General features: G+C 38.9%; 1 protein-coding gene across 8 annotated transcripts in view; it reads right to left on the minus strand.

Moving 5' to 3' along the window:
- Positions 1 to 22,555, minus strand: part of MCF2L2 (MCF.2 cell line derived transforming sequence-like 2) — a 240,526-nt gene that overhangs the window by 172,331 nt on the left and 45,640 nt on the right. For 5 of the 8 annotated variants that reach the window (XM_070583232.1, XM_070583235.1, XM_070583233.1 and 2 more), the window contains exon 3: positions 19,878 to 19,992. In XM_070583232.1, the coding sequence (XP_070439333.1) occupies positions 19,878 to 19,992 (115 nt within the window). Of the gene's footprint in view, positions 1 to 11,404; positions 11,470 to 19,877; positions 19,993 to 22,555 lie in introns of all 8 variants that reach the window. The other 3 variants (XM_070583238.1, XM_070583236.1, XM_070583234.1) reach the window with 1 other exon arrangement.

Genomic DNA, 22,555 nt, shown 5'->3' on the forward strand with positions numbered 1-22,555 from the left:
TTTACCTAAATGAGTTGAAAACTTATGTCCACACAAAAACTCACACACAGATATTTATAGTAGCTTTATACACAACTGCCAAAACTTGGAAGCAACCAAGATATCCTTCAGTAGGTGAATGGATAAACTGTGGTATATCTGGACAATAAAATACTATTTAGCACTAAAAAGAAATGAGCTATCGAGCCATGGAAAGACAAGGAAGAAACTTAAATGCATATTACTAAGTGAAAGAAGTCAATCTGAAGAGGCTACATACTGTATGATTCCAACTATATGACATTCTGGAAACAGCAAAACTATGGAGATAGTAAAAGGATCAGTGGTTGCAGGGCTGGGGGACGGGAGCACAAGAGGGATGAACAGGCAGGGCACAGAGGATGTTTTGGGCAGTGAAACTATTCTGTATGAAACTTTAATGGTGGACACATGTCATCATTATACATTTGTTCAACCCAAAGTATGTGCAACACCAAGAGTGAACCCTAATATAAACTTTGGACTTTGAGTGACAATGGTATGTCAATGCGGGTTCATCCCTTGTAACAAATGTACCACTCCGGTGCAGGATGTTAACGGTGAGGCAAGTCCTGCATATGGGGGGCAGGGAGTAAATGGGAAATTTCTGAAATTTCTGGTCAATTTTTCTGTGAACTTAAAACTGCTCTAAAAAAATAAAGTCTATTTAAAAATACCTTTTTAGGTAATGAATATTCCTCCAAAACATGAGTCATTAAGCAGAAAAAACCTATAATATAGCTCTCCAAACTCAATTACAGGTCTACAAATAAGCATTTGGGGTATGGATATTGGGGAATGGGGCACCTTAAATAAGAAACTCAAAAATGAAGAACAGAAATGTGTTTTTTTTTTGCTTGTTTGTTTGTTTTTTCTGAGGAAGATTAGCCCTGAGCTAACACCCATGCCAATCTTCCTCCACTTTTTATATGTGGGTCACTGCCACAGTGTGGCTGAGGAGTGGTGTAGGTCCATGCCCAGGATCCAAATGTGCGAACTTGGGCCACCAAAGTGGAGTGCACCAAACTTAACCACTAAGCCATGGGCTAGCTCCAGAAATGGATTTTTTAATATATAAAGAAAAGAAGGAATAAAATAAGAGTTGATTGAGGTCAGAAAAATAAAAGGAAATGACAAAATCAAGTAAGAAATGGAGTCTAAATTACAAGATACCCAAGGGATAACACATTTGAACAAAAGTGTAATAACAGCCTGTAAATAACATAGAGAAAACAAACAAGTAAATGAAAATGAAGAAAAGAAAACAGTAAAAAAAGGTCGGAAAATGGTTGAAATCGAAGGCAGACAAAAAAGAACCAACATACTTATAATTGGAATCCCTAAAGACCAAAAATAAAACAAAGGAACAGAAATAATATTTACAAGTATAATCTGAGAAAACTTTCCAAAAACAAAAAAGACCTGAATCTACATATACCTGAAAGGGCCTAGCAAGCATCTGGGAAAACTGATCTGAAACAATCAGCTCTGAGACATATCCTAGTACAACTGTTAGGCTTAAGGATATAGTAAAAATTCTCGGCACCTCCAGGAAAAAGATCAAATAATTTGCCAGGACAAGAGAAACAGATAGGTGTCATAGTTCTCAAAATCAGCTTACAAATCATGGAAAGAATGGAACAGCATTCTAGAACAATTCATGAACAAAACGTGTGAACCAAGAATTTTATATCCTGATAAACAGGCTTTCAAGCATTAAGGTAATAGAAAAATAGTTATAAACATGCAAAAACTCAAGGAATTCTGTACCTATGAGCCCTTTTTGAAGAATGTAGTAAAGATCAACCTTCATCCAATCAAGAGATAAACTTGGGGAAACTTCAGCAATGGGATTAATTTAATACATTCAATGGTAGGTTTAATACTAAACATGTTGGAAGACTAATATACAGAAATAATACAAGTTAAAAATGGAAGAAGAAAGGAGAAAGAAAGAGGAAAGAATAAGCTCACTGATTGTTGTCTAGGCAAAAGGTGGGCATCAAAGGATATTACTGAAAACTGAAAAACAAGATAATAAAAGGTTATATTTAAAAACAGGAGGGCAAGCCTAGTGGCACAGAGGTGAAGTTCACAAATTCCGCTTCAGTGGCCCAGGGTTTGCCGGTTCGGGCCCCGGGTGTGGACGCCCACACCGATTGTCAAGCCATGCTGTGGTAGGCGTCCCACATATAAAGTAGAGGAAGAAGGGCACAGATGTCAGCTCAGGGCCAGTCTTCCTCAGCAAAAAAAGAGGAGGATTGGCCACAGACATTAGCTCAGGGCGAATCGTCCTCAAAAAAATAAAATAAAATAAATAAAAACAGGGACTAAGGGCATTAAAAAAAGAGATAAATACAAAGCCAAAATCTCAAATATTCCTAAATACCAAAAGAAGTCAAAAATGAAAAAAGAGCAAAGAAAATATATCACGTAGAGAAATACAGTAAATATAACATAATACATCTAGTAGTTATAAAATAATGACAAAATTGAGACCAATTATGTGAGTCCCATCAATAAATATGAATGGGTTTGATTCACCTATTATGAGAAAAAGATTTTCACTTTGATTCAGATAGTAAGAACCAACTACATACTGTATTCAAGAAAAACAGCTAGAACAAAGGAATTCAGAAAGTAAAGGAATTGGCAAAAGTAGAGTAAGCAAAAGGAAACAACAGCAAGAGGGTTCAGTCTCGATATCAGACAAAGCAGAATTCAAGCAATAAAGCATTAAACATAACAAGGAAAACTTTTTTTCTTTTCTTTTTTTAATCATTTGCGCTCATAATAGTTTACATCATTGTGAAACTTCACAATGTGTACAACTTGTACATTATTTCTTGTCTGTCACCACATAGGTGCCCCCGTTTACCTCCTGTGCCCACCTCCCACCCCCTTCCCCTGGTAACCACTGAACTGTTTTCTTTGTCCATGTGCTTGTTTATATTCCACATATGAGGAAAATCATCTGGTGTTTGTCTTTCTCAGTCTGGCTTATTTCACCTAACATAATTCCCTCCAGGTCCTTCCATGTTGGTGCAAATGGGATGATTTTGTCTTTTTTTATGGCTGAGTAGTATTCCATTATATATAAATACCACATCTTCTTTATCCAATAACTAGTCCATGGGCACTTGGATTGTTTCCATGTCCTGGCTATTGTGAATAGGGCTGCTATGAACACAGGGGTACCTATGATACTTTGGATTGTTGATTTCAAATTGTTTGGGTACTCAGTAGTGGGATAACTGGGTCGTTCGGTAGTGCGATTTTTAGTTTTTTGAGGAATCTCCATGCTGTTTTCCATAGTGGTTGCACCAGTTTGCATTCCCACCAGCAGTGGATGAGGGTTCCCTTTTCTCCACACCCTCTCCAACCCTTGTTATTTTTAGTCTTAGTGATTATAGCCATTTTAACAAGTGTCAGGTGGTATCTTAGTGTAGTTTTGATTTGCATTTCCCTGATGATTAGTGATGTGGAACATCTTTTCATGTGTTTATTGGCCATCTGTATATCTTCTTTGAAAAACTGTCTGTTCATTTCCTCTGCCCATTTTTTTGATTGAGCTGTTTGTTTTTTCTGTTGTTCAGTTGTGTGAGTTCATTATATATTATGGAGATTAACCACTTATCAGATATATGATTTGCAAATATTTTCTCCCAATTGATGGGTTGTCTTTTTACTTTGGTCCTAGTTTCTTTTGCCTTGCAGAAGCTCTTTAGTCTGATGAACTCCCACTTGTTTATTTTTTCTTTTGTTTCCCCTGCCTGAGAAGACATGGTATTTGAAAAGATCCTTTTAAATTCGATGTCAAAGAGTGTACAGCCTATATTATCTTCCAAGAGTTTTATGGTTTCAGGATGTGTCTTCAAGTCTTTGATCCATTTTGAGTTTATTTTTGTGTACGGTGTGAGATCATTATCTACTTTCATTCTTTTTCAGGTGGCTGTCCAGTTTTCCCAACACCATTTACTGAAGAGACTATCTTTTCTCCATTGGATGTTCTTGGCACCACTGTTGAAGATTAGCAATCTGTAGGTGTGCAGTTTTATTTCTGGGCTTTCAGTGCTGTTCCATTGATCTGGGTGCCTGTTTTTGTACCAGTACCATGCTGTTTTGATCACCATGTCTTTGTAGTACATTTTGAAGTCAGGGATTGTGATACCTCCAGCTTTGTTCTTTTTTCTCAGGATTGCCTTAGCAGTTTGGGGTCTTTGGTTGCCCCATATGAATTTTAGGATTCTTTGTTCTATATCCATAAAGAGTGTCATTGGGATTCTATTGGGATTGCACTGAATCTGTAGATTGCTTTGGGTAGTATGGACATTTTAACTATGTTTATTCTTCCAATCCCTGTGCATGGAATCCCTTTGCATCTCTTTAGGTCATTATCAATTTCTTTCAATAAAGTCTTATACTTTCCATTGTGTAAGTCCTTCACCTCCTTAGTTAAATTTATTCCAAGGTAATTACAGTTGCGATTGTAAGTGGAATTGTATTCTTGAGTTCTCTTTCTGTCAGTTTGTAATTAGAGTATAGAAAAGCAATTGATTTATGTAAATTGGCTTTGTACCCTGCAAATTTACTGTAGTTGTTAGTTATTTCTAATAGTTTTCCAATGGATTATTTAGGGTTTTCTATATATAAGATCATGTCGTCTGCAAACAGTGAGAGTTGCACTTCTTCACTCCCTATTTGGATTCCTTTTATTCCTTTCTCTTGCCTAATTGCTCTGGCCAAAACCTCCAGTACTATGTTGAATAAGAATGGTGATAGTGGGCATCCTTGTCTTGTTCCTGTTCTCAGAGGGATGGTGTTCAGTTTTTCCCCATTGAGTAGGATGTTTGCTGTGGGTTTGTCATATATGGCCTTTATTATGTTGAGGTAATTTCCTTCTATCCCCATTTTGTTAAGAGTTTTTACCATAAATGGCTGTTGGATCTTGTCAAATGCTTTCTCTGCATCTATTGAGATGATCAAGTGGTTTTTATTCCTCAATTTGTTGATGTGGTGTATGTATCACATTGATTGATTTGTGGATGTTGAACCATCCCTGTGTCCCTGGTATAAATCCCACTTGATCATGATGTATAATCCTTTTGATATATGGCTGTATTCAGGTTGGCAAAATTTTGTTGAGGATTTTTGCATCTAAGTTCATCAGTGATATTGGCCTATAGTTTTCCTTTTTTTTGTATTTTCTTTGTCGGGCTTTGATATCAGAGTGATGTTGGTCTTGTAGAATGTGTTATGAAGTGTTCCATCTTCCCTAGTTTTCTGGAATGACTTGAGAAGGATAGGTATTAAATCCTCTCTGAAAGTTTGGTAGAATTTCCCAGAGAAGCCGTCTGGTCTTGGGCTTTTATTCTTTGGGATGCTTTTGATTACTGTTTCAATCTCTTTCCTTGTGATTGGTCTATTCAGATTCTCTGTTTCTTCTTGATTCAGCTTTGGGAGGTTGTAAGAGTCTAAGAATTTATCCATTTCCTCTAGATTGTCCATTTTGTTAGCATATAGTTTTTCACAGTGTTCTCTTATAATCCGTTGTATTTCTGTGTTGTCCTTTGTTATTTCTCCTCTTTCATTTCTACTTTTGTTTATCTGAGCTTTCTCTCTTTTTTTCTTTGTAAGTCTGGCTAGGGGTTTGTCAATTTTATTTATCTTCTTGAAGAACCAGCTCTTTGTTTCACTGATCCTTTCTACTGCCTTTTTTGTTTCCATAGCATTTATTTCTGCTCTGATTTTTATTATTTCTCTCCTTCTGCTGACTTTGGGCTTTGTTTATTCTTCTTTTTTAATTCAGTTAGGTGTAGTTTGGGATTGTTTATTTGGGATTTTTCTTGTTTGTTAAGGTATGTCTGTATTGCGATGAATTTCCCTCTTACTACAGCTTTTGCTGCATCCCATATGAGTTGGTATGGTATGTTATCATTTTCATTTGTCTCCAGATATTTTTTGATTTCTCCTTTAATTTCTTCAGTGATCCATTGATTGTTCAATAGCATGTTGTTTAGTCTCCACATCTTTGTCCCTTTCTAAGCTTTCTTCCTGTAATTAATTTCTAGCTTTATAGCATTGTGACTGGGAAAGATGCTTATTATGATTCCAATCTTAAATTTATAGAAGCTTGCCTTGTTTCCCAACATATGGTCTATCCTTGAGAATGTTCCATGCGTACTTGAGAAGAATGTGTATTCTGCTGTTTTTGGATGGAATGTTCTATATATGTCTATTAAGTCCAACTGGTTTAGCTTTTCATTTAATTCCACTGTTTCGTTGTTGATTTTCTGTCTGGATGATCTATCCATTCATGTGAGTGGGGTGTTGAGGTCCTCTACTATTATTGTGTTATTATTAATATCTTCTTTTAGGTTTGTTAATGGTTACTTTATGAACTTTGGTGCTCCTGTGTTGGGTGCATAGATATTTTCAGTGTTCTTTCTTCTTGATGGAATGTCCCTTTGATCATTATATACTGCCCCTCTTTGTCTCTCTTTACCTGTCTTTTCTTGAAGTCTACTTTGTCTGATATAAATATTGTGACACCTGCTTTCTTTTGTTTGCCATTAGCTTGGAGTATCATTTTCCATCCCTGAATTCACTCTGAGCCTGTGTTTGTCATTGGAGCTGCGATGTTTCCTGGAGGAAGCATATTGTTGGTTCTTGTTCTTTAATCCATCTTGCCACTCGGTGTCTTTTTATTGGAGAATTCAATCTATTTACGTTTAGGGTGATAATCGATATATGAGGGCTTAATGCTCCCATTTTATCACTCAGTTTCTGGTTCTCCTGCATTTCCTTTGTTTCTCGTCCTGTGTATTTTGGTCTATCAGTCAAGTTATGTAGTTTTTTATGTTGTGTTTCTTTGTTTTCTCCTTATTTATTATTTGTGTCTCTGTTCTACTTTTTTGTTTAGTGGTTACCATGAGGTTTGTATTCAAAATCTCATGGATAAGATAGTCCCTCTTCTGATGGCCTCTTATTTCCTTAGACTAAACCGATTCAGTCTCTTTCCTCTTCCCCTCCTAAGTTGTTTTTCTCACATCTTATTCCATCTTATGTTATGAGTTTGTGGTTAAAATAACAAGATTACCTTTGTTTTTGGTGTTTTCCTTCCTTTGTCTTTAATATTATACTTGAGTATTTACTATCTTGCTCTGATTCTGTCTACTTATTCATCTTCTTACTCGATGCTTTGTAACCCCTTTCTCCCTTTCTTTTTTCAGATATGAGGGCCTTCTTGAGGATTTCTTGTAGGGGGGTGTCTTGTGGCTACGAACCCCCTTAGCTTATGTTTGTCTGAGAAAGTTTTCATTTCTCCATCATATCTGAAGGATATCTTTGCTGGATCGAGTATTCTTGGCTGAAAATTTGTCTTTCAAAGATTTGAATATGCCATTCTAGTCTCTCCTAGCCTGTAAGCTTTCTGCAGATAAATCTGCTGAAAGCCTGATGGGTTCCTTTGTAGGTTATTTTCTTCCACCTTGCTCCCCTTCGTATTCTTTCTTTGTCATTCACTTTTGCCAGTTTCACTACTATATGCCTTGCAGTAGGTCTCTTTACACTGACACATTTAGGAGATCTGGTAGCCTCTTCCACATGGATTTCTATCTTCTTCTCTAGGTTTGGGAAGTTCTCTGATATTATTTCTTTGAAGAAGTTTTCTGCTCCATTCTCTTTCTCTTCTCCTTCTTTAATACCTATAATTCTTTTGTTGCATTTTCTAATTGAGTCGGATATTTCTCAGAGACTTCCTTCATTTCTTTTTAGTCTTAGTTCTCTCTCCTCCTCTATTGGAGCATTTCAACATGTCTGTCTTTGATTATGCTGATACGCTCCTCTATGATGTCCTCTTGAGCATTCATGGAATCCATATTTTGGTTTGTTTCTTCCACTGTGTCTTTCATCTCTAATATTTATTTTTTTTTAAAGATTGGCACCTGAGCTAACAACTGTTGTCAATCTTCTTTTTTTTTCTTATCCCCAAAGCCCCCCAATACATAGTTGTATATTCTAGTTGTGAGTGCCTCTGGTTGTGCTATGTGGAACACTTCCTCAGCATGGCCTAATGAGTGGTGCCATGTCCGTGCCCAGGATCTGAACTGGCCAAACTTCGGGCCACTGAAGCAGAGCACGCAAAATTAACCACTCAGCCATTGGGCTGGCCCCTCATCTCTAATATTTCTGATTGATTCTTCTTTATAACTTCAATCTCTTTCATGAAGTAGCTCCTGAACTCATTGAATTATTTCTCTACGTTCTCTTTTAACTCATTGAGTTTTTTGATGATAGCTATTTTGAATTCTCATTTAGATTACATATTTCTGTGTCCCCAGGACTGATTTCTCGGTAAATGTCATTTTCTCTCTGGTCTGGAGATCTAATATAATGTTTGGTATTGCTAGAGCGAGTGACTTTGTTTTTTCACATCCTGGTGTTATTTGGTCACAGTTACCGCCCATCACCACTTGGTGTGGTCAAGAGCTACATATTCTGAGCCCTCTGCCTTCAGCCAGGATCCCAGGCACTGGAGCCATGCTGGGCAGGTGGGGGAGGGGCTCTTTCTCCTGCATGCTCTCAGGATTTTCTCACTCTTCTCTCGCTATCTGCTCTCCTGGGGTGTTGGCTTGATAAGGTCATCCACTACAAAAGCTTTCACCCCAGTAGAGGGCTACTCTCTAGGCTGCAAGGGCACTTGGGATCCTTGATGCCCCTGCAAACAATGTCCCCTCTCCTGTCTCTTCCCTGTCAGAGGCCTCTCGTGGTCCTGGGCCACAGTCTTTGGGGGAGGGTGCCAAGTTTTCTCTTACCCCATTCCACCTCCTCTGAGGGGGGCTCCAGCCTCTCTGCTCTCCATCGTATGGCTGCATGGGTCTCTCCAACGTTTTTCGTGCTGTGTTTGAATGTCCTCTGTTGGAGTATGAATGTCCTTCTCATTGTAGGTTGTAGGGGAGAGATTACAGGGAAAACTCACTCTGCCACGATGTGACGTCACTAAGGAAAACTTTTTAATGCTACAAGTCACAATTCACAATGAAGATATAATAGTTATAAATATCTATGCTCCAAATACCCTAATAATAAGGAGACAGGATAGAAATACAAGGAGACAGATAGAAATATATTTTACATAGGAGATTTTAATACACCACTTTCACTACAAGACAGAACAAATAGACAAGGTATCGATAAGGTTATAGAAGACCTAAACCATATAATCAATACGGAAGATCTAAAGACTGTGTACTGAATAGTGCATATATAGATATATATATCTGATAATAGAGGATTCATCTTCTTCTCAAGCACACATGGAACATCCACAAAAATTGGTCAAGATGAAGGGTCACAAAGAAAACGTCTGAAAATTTAAAAACCTTCTGTTAAACAACTCTTCAGGAAGAGAGAAATATAAAATATAATTAGAGAATTTCTAAAATATAGTGATAATGAAAATACTACATATCAGATTTCATGGGATACATTTAAAGCAGTGATCAGAGAAAATTTATAACCTTAAACATTTATATCAATAAAATGAAAGAATGAAAATAAATTTAATTTCAACTCAAAAAAATGAGAAAAAATAAGGCAAACCAAAAGAAAGCACAAAGAAGAAGATATTAAAGATAAAGGCAGAAGGAATAAGGTAGAGAGGAGGAAAGCAATAGATCTAATTTAATCAATCAGAATCCATTTTTTTAATTAACAAAATAAATAAGCCACCAGCTAACTTAAGAGAAAAAGGGAGACAAAGCCCAAGTATACAAACTAAGAAATAGCAAAGGGAAAACAACCACTGAAACATAAGAAATTTTAAATTTCTAAGAAACTACTTTGTGTACCTCTATGGAAACAAGCTTTAAAAGCAAGGCATGAATAGATAATTTCTTAGGAAAATATAGTTTACCAAAAGTGATCTCTTTAGAGATAAAAGCTTAAACAGACCAATTTTCATAGAGGAAATAGAGGAAGTTATCAAGGCCCAGATTCACAGAGGAATTCAAATCATCAATGGCCATAAAGTCCCAATGCCATAAAAATTGTTTCAGAGCTTAAAAAAATGAAAGAAAATTTCAAAACACTATTTATGAAACAAGTATGACATTGACACCTAAACCTAATACAGTATAAAAATAAAATTACCAGTTAAAGGATATAATGGTAGAGAGATCCCATTTAAAACAGCAACAAAAGATAAAATATTTAGGAATAAACTTAGTAATAAATGTACAAAACTATGTCAGGAAAATTGTAAATACTCCTGAAAGATACAAAAGTAGATTTTAACAAGTGGAAAGACTTTTCTTCTTCTCGATAGGATGTTTTCAACACCACAAAGATGTCACTTTTCCCTAAGTTAAATTATAAATTTAACACAGTCCCAATGAGAAGACCAACAACCTCTTTTTTGTAGAGCAAGACACAGAAAGAAAACAATAAACAACAGTTAGGAAAACATGCAAAAGTAAGTAAAGCTTAAGGGGCCAGGAGGGGAGGGCATATTAACTCTACCAGATATCAGACATACTTAAATCCTTCATAGTTAAAATAATGTTTTACTCACTTATGAATAGATAGACCAATTAATTCTCAAATCACTGAGGCAAAGATGAACTTTTAAAATTAATGCTGTCAGGATAACTGAATAGCTATTTCGGAAAATATAAACTTAGATCTATACATTATACCACACACAAAAATAAACACCATGGGCATCAGAGTTAACTGTAAAAATAAAATTATACTATATTCCAAGAAAGCATGGATGAATTCCTCTATCACCTAGCTATAGGAAAGTTTTCTGACAAATGACCCAAAATCCAGAAGCAATAAAAGAAACACAGATACGTTTGATGACATAGAAATTTGGCATGGCAAAAAACATCCTAAGCAAAGTCAAAGGACAGATGAAAAAGTGAGAGAAAATATACACAACATACATCACAGATAAAGAGCTAATATCTGGAATCCATAAAGAATTCTTCAAAATTGAGAAGAAAATAAAGACAGAAAACTCTATGGAAAGAAAAGCAAAGATATGAACAGCCAATTCAGAAATACATACATCTATAAATATGTTTGTTTATTTAAAATGTAAAGTAATAAAGAGATGAAAAATATGAGAGAAAAGTTAGCCACAGAAGAGAGACTCAGGAAATGAAATATCCCTCTAATTTGAGTTCCAGAAGCAGAAAACAGAATTGGAGGGAAGAAATAAGTAAAGAAATAACAGAAAGAAAATTCTAGGCCTAAGAGAGACTTGAATCTTCAGTTCAAAGGCCCAGCAGAATGAAAGAAAAAGGTTTGAAATTTCAAACCTGCAAAACATAAAGAAAAAACCCCAGTAGCTTCCTATGGTGAGAGAGAAACAGCTTACCTAGGAAGGAATGAGACTGGGATCTTCACGGGCAGCATCAGCCTTGTTATCAGTGACACTGGATGCTAGAAATCAATGGATCAATGTTACTCTACATTAAAAATGCCATACCCAGACAAGCTGCCAATCAAGTGTGAGGACAAAATGCAGCCATTTTCTGACCTTCAAGATCTTGTAAGATTCCCTTACCATAAACTCTTTCTGAAAAAGAAATAACTTGAAATTTTTTCATTTTTGAAAATGAAATCCAAAAAAGAGGAAGTGGATGATCTTCCCAGAGATACAATAAAAAGCAACCCCAGGTTGAGAGCTTGCAGTAGCCACCCTGAATTATGAGCAGGTCAGAGGGCCTCAGAAGTATGTCTTCAAGAAGAAAATGTATGCATTACAAAAATTCTATGATAAAGAATCTATAAGATATTATTAATGCGATGAAGATATATGCGACTGTATACACAAGAAAAAAAGAAAGGCAACTAGAAATGCCAGAGGGAAAGATATATAAGAAGTCATTGTCTGAGTCTGAAAGGAATGAAATTGCGGCATGATTTTGAGCAACTGAGGGAGCGTGCGAAAAGAGAACTCATTTAACCTTAACATTTGTGGCATTCTCCTTTAGTGACACAGGTTTAATGACATAGGATTATATCTCTCACCCCAGAGGTTTAATCATATTACATATACAAATGCATTTTACTGATTTCTATGATTTAGAATCAACCTATAGTCAAAGAAAAAAACCCACGTAGAGAAAAAAAGTAAAACATATTAAACATCTTAGCAATGGAAAGGAAGTGGTATACAGGTAGAACTTGAAGGATGGGAGAGAGTAAAGAAAGATGGAAATATATAGTAGAAAATTGACAGATATTTTTTCTTTTTTCTTAAAAGATTGGCCCTGAGCTAACATCTGTTGTCAATTTTTTTTCCTCGTCTTCTTCTCTCTAAAGCCCCCCAGTACACAGTTGTATATCCTAGTTGCAGGTCCTTCCAGTGCTGCTATGTGGGATGCCGCCACAGCACGGCTTGATGAGAGGTGCTAGGTCTACACCCAGGATCCTAACCCAGGGAAACTCTGGGTCACTGAACGGAGCATGCAAACTTAACCACTTGGCCACGGGGCCTGCCCCCTCAACAGGTATTTTCTACAGTTGCTAGATCACCAGACAGAAGTATGCTGTTTAAATGTATGATGGTAACTATTACATGGTCTAAAATTAATAATGTAACTAGCAAAAATTAAGGGGTGAAAGGGAGCAAGGAGAGGGAAAGCATCATTAGTATGCAAAACATTTTTCATGTTGAGGAATCACAAGATACTGTCTAAAGTTGATAAATCAATCAACACAGACATAAATACACAGGTTAGTATCGTGGAGATAACTACCACATTGAGGTGATGGAAGTAGCACTGAGCCAGGAGCCAGAAAATCTAAGTCCTAAGCTTAGCCCTTTACCAGCTATGGGAATTTACACAAGTTCCTTCTTCTACCTGGCTTAATATCCAACTCTGTGAACATGGATAGTTCTTTTCTTTTTTTTAATATTCAGATCTTTTTTTTAATGCTTTTTTTTGTTTGTTTTTTGGGGGGCTGAGGAAGATTGGCCCCAAGTTAACATCTGTTGCCAATCTTCCTCTTCTCTTTGTTTTCCCTCCCCAAAGCCCCAGTACATAGTTGTATGTTCAAGCTGTAAGTCTTTCTAGTTTTTCGGTGTGGGATGCAGCCACAGCATGGCTTGGTGAGCCGTATGTAGGTCCACATCCAGGATCCAAACTGACGAACCCTGGCTGCCAAAGCAGAGGGCACAGACTTAACCTCTCAGCTACAGGGCCGGCCCGTGCAGATAGTTCTAAAGGTGTGGTCTTCAGACTGGCAGCATCAGCATCTCCTGTAACTTGTTAGAAATGAAAATTATTGAGCCCCACCCAAAATACTGAATCAGAAACTCTGGAGTGGGGCCAGCAATCTGTGTTTTAACAAGTTCCCCAAATGATTCTGATGCATGCTAATGTCTGAGAACCACCAAGCTACACCAGGGGCCAACAAAGTACAGTCCATGTGCCAAATCCGCTGCACTCCCATTTTGTCAATAAAGTTTTATTGGAACACAGCCACACTCATTTGTTATGTATTGTCCATGGTTGCTTTTGAGCTACAACAGCAGAGTTCAATAGTTGAGGAGGAGACCATATGGCCTGCCAAACCTAAAATATTTGCTTTGTTACAGAAAAAGTTTGATGACCTTTAACTCAGAATATTCTGACTGATAATACCAAGTGCACACCATCACTAAATTTAATGCAAGGTTTATTATCCCAGTCAAGTTGTAAAGATTATTCAATCAGAAAGGTGTTTGTGCTGATGCCTATAGTCCTTTAATAAGGTATTGTGGACTAACCTTGAATCCTGCCCCCCTCTTCATTCTCAGGACCCCTTAAAATAGTAAGTAATAAATAGTAAAAAGTCATGTAACAATTAGTAAATAAGTAAATAGTATAAAATAATGGAATAAAACAAATAGTAAAAAGTCAACACCTTCTCTGGCTCACAGAGTCTTAGGAAACTTTCATGACCACGTAATAACTGGTGGAGGGCATGTTGAGTTTCCTGCGCTCCATCCAAAGCTTGATTTCTTAAAAAGCAACATTCACACTTTAAAGCTAATACTACACTCAATATCTTTTCCAATTTCACCTCAATTCTTCAGACCACCTCATCTCCAAAACAACCCACATCATATAATAAATAGGAGAGGAACCTACTTTTTATGGATTGTGGCAATTATCTTCTTTACAATTGACAATATCACTGAGTAGACCACATTCCAGATCTTTACAACAATTGGCACCCATAAATTTAGGAGGCTGTGCTTTGAATGTCAAAAGAAACCTAAACTGAACACATCAGAAAAGGGAAAGTGGGCTCCTATCTGACAGATGACACACAGGCAGGATGGAGTAGAGGTATTCTAAAGCAAGCACCTAAGCAAATAACAAAGAAAAGCCATTATCTACACACTAGGTCATTCTACTGGGGAGAAATAATGTCAGGCCCCTAGCTCTTACACATAGAAGGAAAGAAATCTGGCATATTAAATTTTTTGTCTGCCCTCTAGTATAGTTCACTCAATCCTTTTGGCATATGCAACTTATTTGCCAGTGTCACCATTTATTCATAATAAACCTATACGGTGCTTTCTGATTTTGAGCCATAGGTGATGCCGAAGGTCTGGCCTCTCAAGGCATCCTTCCTAAGGGCTCTGAAGCAAATCTACCCACCTTGGGCAATGCAGCAGCCCAACTAGACTCCCGGCTCTGGACCTCTATCCTTCTAAGTCAAATGAATGACTCCATCTCCTTGACTCCAGGGGGCAATTCCATAGCCAGTGCAGGAAATAACACACCCCTACCCTAGCTACTCGATCAAAGTGGTACTTTTCCATTAATACTATTCAAAGCCAACTAAAAACAGGTGGTTTTCCATTGCCTTCATAATGGTAAGAGGACCAGGTTGAAATCACTTCTCTGATGAGGCTGGTCTCTAAAGTTGACAAGTTGTTATAAGCTCATTCAGTCTTTCAATATGAAAGAGCAAGCCTCATTTTAATACACAGGCCAAATAGTAACACTGTCCTTCTCTCCTGCCTTCCTGAAGTACAAATATCAAACAGCATTCTATCAGACAGCATATTACAAAAGAGGATACGACTCATCTCCAAGACTATCAGGCTTCATGGGAGGAAAACAGACATAGGAGAATTCTTTGAACTTACATAGGCCTCTCAACAGATTCATTACAGAAAAGGACCTTTACAAATAGTAAACAATTGTCAGATCCACCACTGCTATGAAATTCAACTCTTGCACCATCTAATAAAAGTACTTTCTCCAATCCCTTTCTAATAATGAACTCAGAACTGTGAGTAAAACAAAGAAACTGAATAGAGGAATAGACTAATAAAAATTCATGCTTAGTGATACAAATACTGATTTGGGGAAAAACAATGATTCAGAATGTTTTACTAATGCCTTTTGGAATCACTTGGCTACAATCTGTAGCCACAGGAGACACGTTTTAAAAGACAATATCCTGCATAACTAATACCTTTGAGAAATTGACCCCTAGGATTATTCTGCTATTCTTATAAGATGAATTGTGAAAACTCTTAGTAGTCTAATTTATATATTAGATGATACACCTGATAGGCTAAAATAGGCCCTCGTTGTTATTGGAAATGTAAGTGATGTGGTAACAACATATTGACAAATATTTTAATACCATGAGATCCACATGGGAAGATTTCTAATTCAATAGTTCAGTAATACATATAATTCACAAAGAAATCCCAGAGTCTGGGAAACTCAGGAAATAGCATTTTTGGCTTATATTGTATTTAAAGAGAAGACATACAGAACTGTGAAAGCAAAAGTAAAAGATTTGGGTACAGTTCTCCCTCAGTCTTTCAACTTCACCATATCCCCCACCACCTCATCTTATCTGAAAGCTAAGTCTAATTCCACATTTTCTTCCCCACGCGTCTCAAATGCCTGCTCCCTTCCACCGCAGCTCCTCCCGGTCCGCTCCTAGCACAGTGATCCTCACCCGGGGCTGCACGTTGGAACCACCAGGGCGCTTGCAGCACTACTGAAGCCCAGGTTCCACCCCCAGAAACTCTGGTTTAATAGGTCTGACTTATGATCTGGGCATCAGGATTTTTTAAAAACTCCCCACGTGATCCTAATGTAAGCAAAGAATCGGAACCATTGAACTAGCCTGATTTTGGTAAGGGAGAGCCAAAAAAAGTAGCAAAATAAAACGAGACGAAATAATCAAAACCAAAATGAGTTCTCAATTCCACGTGCTCAGACGTGCAAGAGCAACAAGGTCCTAGGGCGAATACAATTCCCAAAGCTGACCGCCATCACTAGTTTCTCACTCTCATTCCTCCCCCACCCCCATCAGTCCCCAATGTCTGTCTTTCCTGGCCATCCCCTTCTACCAGGTCCTCCTGCCATCACACTAGCTCCCTCCCTCTTCTCCTGGTACCTACTTCAGTGTAGAAGCCCCTAATTCATCTCTCTGCCTCCTTTCTCCCTCTCCCTCTGATCCATCCTGCACACCACTGCCAAGTTAGTCCGGTCGGCATTCTCCGAACCTCCACCGGCGTCTTCCCACTCACCACGCCTGAACTCCTCAACTTGGTGGAAAAGGCCTTGCCGAGTGTGTTCCCAGCTGTCTTCCCAGCTCTCATTTCTCACTACTATCTGAAAAGGAGTCTCACTCTGTTCTGGTCAACCTGGACAGTCTGTAATTCCCCAAACAGGCTCCATTGAAAACTTCAAAATCCACAGGGGCTCGAAATAGAAGGCAGGTCGTTTACCCCAGATCACACAGCTGGTGAGCAGTCCAATCTGGATTTCAGTCCAGGTTTGGGCTGTGTCCAAAACTCTTAAATACCATCCTGTTCTCTCTCTGGAACGTCCTTCTCCATATCTACCTGTGCAAATTTTACCCATCCTTCAAGGCCACTTCATTCCTGAAGCTTTCCCTGGTTTTCCTGTCTGAAGTGACTTTTTTCTCTTCTCAGCTCCTATAGTACTTTGCACATTTCACAAAATGTCATGACAACAGAGTCATGTGGTAAGTTTTCTGAGGTCTGAGACATTGTCTTATGGCCTTTTTGGTCCTTTATAGCACCTGACGGCACCCCACTCACTGATGGCACTCAGCAAACATCCGGCAAAGAATGAGCTCCTGTGGGAAGACGTCCTGCGCTAGCCCAACCCAGCCACAACGAGAGGTGTTACTAACTTCAGGCACAGACATCCTTTCCCTGCTCTGAGTATCTGGCCATTCTCCTCTTCCATTGCATCAATTCTTCCTTGCTCTATGTCTTGAGCCCTCTGCCAATTGCCTATAAAACATTTTGCAACCTGGGAAGGGCTCTAATGCCTGGTGACTACTGTAACATTTAGGACAATGCAAATTTTGATAAATATGAATCATAAAAGGGACAAAGGTGGTTTGACTCTTTGGAACCTGGAATAGAAACTGCACAGCAAAGTTCAGGTCAAATTCCCCTTTCAGGCCCTCTTACCCACTGTCTCTGTCTTATGTTGAAAGAAATAAGGGGTAGGGCAGCAAGTGGGAATGAGGAAACGCCAGAAAGAGGAAGGGGGGTAACTGGTCAAATGGCTACTCTTTCTCAAGAGACAAACAGCATTCTAGGAAACTCAAATACGCCCTAGTTTACAAGAAATTATACAAGGAACACAGAGCAGAAAAAAGACATCAGGCCAAAACAGACAGCAGCCCCTTGTTTCGTCTTGTCTTCTACATCTGTGAGACACGCGTTTCTACCCCTCACTGCTTCCCTCCACCCTGGTTCAAGTGACACTCGATGTACCGTCCTCAGTGCGACTCGTAAAAGGCTGCAAGCATAAGATGAAAATCACTCATTTTACTCAGCATATGACTGCATCCGGGGGGTTAAGTAGAATGAGAAAATTAGTGAGTTTAAAACAAATAGAATGAGAATGGCAGGGACATACCCACCCTTTGCCAACCTCCCTGCTCACCCTCTTCATTGCTGTTCCCCACGGAAGCAGAAGTTGCTAAACTGATGCGTCATTGCCTTGGAATCCAACTGAGTCAAAGAGGGAGACCAAGTTCAAATCCCTACAACCCAGAGAGGTCAAGGCAGGAGTGAGGGAGGGGTCCCCCGTCTCTGCCAGGGTCCCCCTTCTCACTCTAGAACAAATACCTTTTGATTGAAATGAATCATATCAGAACTGGAAATTCTACCAACATCACTTCTTGAGAACCTACTGTGCTAGGGCTAAGGAAAAAACAAAAAGAAAAAAAGCATTGTCCCCCCCTCTGAGTAGCTCATAGTCTAATGGGAGAGGCAGGATTAATTTCCATCAACCACGGTGTTATAAGGGGTAAGCTTGGGGTTCTGTGGAAATAAAAAATAAAAGAGTCTGTAAGAGCAGAAGTGGGGTCAGGGAGGAAATGAGATCAGACTGGGCACTGATGACTGTGTAGGAGTTAGCCAGGCCCAGAGGGTGGGAAAGGTGCTCCTCTAGAGAGAACCGCAGGGTCAAAGCCCAGAGACGTACAGAATCCTTCCTCCAACAAAGCCCAAATCCTCACGCGTCTGCATGATGCACACCAGATGCGCGGATGGGAGGAGGACAGGGAGGGAATTGGTAATATAACTGAAATACTGAACTTTCAAGAAGAAATGCAATCAAGATAAATCCAGGGGCCGGCCTGGTGGCGCAGCGGTTAAGTTCGCATGCTTCTCCGTGGCCCGGGGTTCGCTGGTTTGGATCCCGGGTGCGGACCCGGCACGGCTTGGCAAAACCCATGCTGTAGTAGGCATCCAACGTATAAAATAGAGGAAGATGGGCATGGATGTTAGCTCAGGGCCAGTCTTCCTCAGCAAAAAGAGAAGGATTGGCAGTAGTTAGCTCAGGGCTAATCTTCCTCAAAAAAAAAAAAAAAAATTAAATAAATCCATAGCCTTCCCCAAAGAAGTAGGAAGGGCAAAAAAACAAAAGCAAAAAATCTCTTAAGGTGGGTTTGGTTAAAGCAAAGTACTAACTTCCTAATCTCCACAGGTAGGATCACACTGCAGATGGCCTTTCAATCTCCAAGCTGGTGTTTACCTCCAAATCATAGAAGGCAGATGGAAAGCAAGCAAACAGCACACACACATACATACCTGACTGTTGTGTCAATTCTTAACCACACAGCAGATAAGGAAGAGATGATATAAGCCAAACGCGTGGAGAGTGGGGCCTTCCCCGGCCGAGTCTGCTCTGCAGGAGAGCAGACATTGGAGGTCTGGGGATTTACTGACTGAAGTGGCACAAAGATGGGAGACCTGGGTTGGAGAGGGTGGACATAGCAGATACTTAAAAGCATCTCTGTCGTGGTCTTGGTATGAGCATGGTCTTTATTCCCTGCCTTTTAGTTTCCTTTCTCTGTGCTTTAGTTTCTCCAAATGACAATGACAATTACAAACTCTGCCCCTAAATCCCTATAAATTAAATAAATTAAATAAATTAAATAACTCCTGACATGGCTTGAGCTCCTTGAGCACGGGCCATGTGTCCCAGACAATAGGCCCCAGGAAGCCAGAATCACCTTAATCATCTAGAGCCAAGAACATCAAGGGACAAAGGCAGCATGAGCTGTTCAATCAATTTTTCATTCACTCAACAATGTTTATTAAGCAGCTTCTATGTGCACACCATAGTCAAAACTGAAACTCATTCATCATTGTTTTCTGTTCTCTTTCCACATCCCTTGTCTGTGACTGATGGATAAGAGAAACTGGCCAAGTTACATACTAGTGTCAGCTGTGCTCACGGAAGATTCTATCTCAACCCAGCCCTGCCACATGGGAAATGCGGAATAAAGCCAAAGACTAGGAAGGCAGCAGAACACTGTGCTCAGCTCACCTGGGGATGCTAGTCAGGTAGGTCATGACATTCAGGAAGTCCTCATCTGGGATGTGTTTGAACCCCACAAACTCTGGAAAAGTGATGATAGGGGCTCCGTCTTTCCCTCGGCCTCCTGCAACAAAAATGAGTGGTCAAGACATTAGGAAATTATGTTCATGTCACACCTCTGCAGGTAAGAGACTTTGACTAACATCAAGTCAGGAGATACTTATTGGCCTCCCCTTTTCTAGCCATATTATTTCGGACTAGAATATGGGAAAGTTGACACTGAGCTATTTTAAACAAATCTCTATTCTGCTACATGCTTGCTCAGTGTTGTTGTGAGAATTCAATTTTTGAATCCTTTCAAGATAGTTTCTGTATAAGAGGTAATATTGACTTAATCATTTTAGCATAGGTAGAATGGTAAATAATGCCAACGCAGATATGTAATATCACTCTTTATTTTTGGAGTCAGTAAATATCAAAGATAAAATAGCATGGTGGTGAAGAGAGGTAGCTCTAAAATCGGACAGCCTTGTTCAAATCCTGCTCTGCCACTTAATTTCTACATGATTTAGGCAAGATGCTTAACCTAAATAGAGTCTCCTCACACATACAGAACCTTCCAGGGTTCTGCCCATGGAGGGAAACTGCTTTAAGAACAATGGCGCCCCAGTGTAGACCAGCTACAAATGATTGAGAGTATTTCATACATCTAAAGAAAGAGGCATGGGTGCAGGGTGTGGCTTAATGAAGACTGCGTGATTAATGAGGGTGTGGGATCAATGAAGAAACTACAGAAAAGGGAGACTCAGAAACAAAGGCAGGCAGTGTACCGCCAATGCCATTGTAAGGAGGGAGGGTCCTGGCCCACCACCACGAGGATCCAGTCCATGTCGCCAGTCTATCTGATGACACCCCCATTACGATCATCCAACCCATTCTGCTGCTCTGGGTCCAGGCCTGATAGGTATCTTCTGCTTAGGCTCTGACGTTCCATGTGAATTTGTTTCAAGGGAAACATGAGTATCTGTATCATGTAAAGGACAAGTGAGCACTGTGGTTTTTCTACACGTGACTCTTGTGAGTATTCTTAATGTGAGTCAGGCTCTAAGAGACCAATCACCATGGAATGAAAACGTGTAAGATTTATCTGCATGACCAGTCATTCCTCTCCAGGAAGTGCCTCTTTATTAATCCTGTACATTATTTTAAATTTTAAAAAAAGATACCCGCAGATTAGATGTTTGTCAAACTTTGACAAGGAAATTTGAGCTACCTCGTCATGTTGACTGAAAATAATTTAGATCAGGATATTATTAGCTTTCACCTAATATTCTTCCTCTTTGTAGTTCCACAACCATAAGAAGTTTCAGAGAAATGTGACTTAAGAGAATTTGCATCTCTAGTAAGGTTAAATTTAGATGCATTATAACACTGCACTAATTGTATAACCAAGATTTGCCAATAGAATGGCTAAAACATTTCCAGGAACCAAAACACCCTAAGATATTCATTAGGATATGATTATACTATTTAATGATTTTACCTATTATCACTAATTACAAATTAAAGCGATTCACACCTAAATGGAGAAAGGTAGGCGGGGTTTTCTTGTATATTACCACCAGCACTGAACACCAGAGAGGCCCCTGAGGTTAAGTGGGGACAGCATCTGCTGTTGAATATTAGTCTTAAGAGGCAAAAGAACCAAGGAAACAAAGCTGGGTCTACCTACAGCCATGACAACCCACAACAGGCATCCAGTGCCACCTTGCGAGGAATCATGGAAATGCAAAAGGAAGGAAGAAAGACTGTGCGGAAGAAGTCCCATTCAAGGAAGATAAAGGAAACGGAAACTATTGGGACTAAGTAAAATGATGACTTAAATAAAATAAACCTCACTCCTCCTAGTATAATTTTTAACTTTTCATCAAATGGAAGATAACTAGCTCTACTGAGGAAAACACTAATGAGTGCTTGGGGTAGATAAGACTATTCTCATGAGGGTCTGGGTGCCGGCTGCCTGAAGACTTTCATCACAGAGAAGTTGGAATGCTGGGAAACCCTAAAGGAAGATGGTGAAGACCAACAAAGGGAGAGAGAGTGAGGCAACTACTGCTATTTGCCTTCCAGTATATATTTTCTCTTTCTCTTCCCCCAAAGAACTGATTTTAGCTGGGAAAACCTCAGTGCCTGGGATACTAAATGTCCGACATAATAAAGAATTGTCCCAGATCCTATGTGACTTCCCAACGTCTTACCAGAGACTCAGTATAAGTGAAAAATTTATAGTGAACCAATCCTAGATTTTCTGTTTTACATATAATCATAAAGTATTTTTTTATTTTTTCCAGTTTTATTGAGATATCATTGACGTATAACATTGTATTAGTTAAAGGTGTATAACATAATGATCTGATACATGTATATATTGAGAAATGATCACCACAATAAGTTTAGTTAACATCCATTAGCTCACATAGTTACAGAACTTTTTTTCTTGTGGTGAGAACTTTTAAGATCTATTCTGTTAGCAACTTTCAAATATACAATATAGCATTGTTAATTATAGTTACCATGCTGTGCATTAGATCTCCATGACTTATTTATCTTATAACTAGAAGCTTGTACCTTTTGATCCCCTTCACCCATTTCCCCATCCCTTACCCCTTGCCTCTGGCAACCACCAG

The sequence above is a fragment of the Equus przewalskii genome, chromosome 18 (genome assembly GCF_037783145.1).
Source record: "Equus przewalskii isolate Varuska chromosome 18, EquPr2, whole genome shotgun sequence".
Lineage (NCBI taxonomy): Eukaryota > Metazoa > Chordata > Mammalia > Perissodactyla > Equidae > Equus > Equus przewalskii.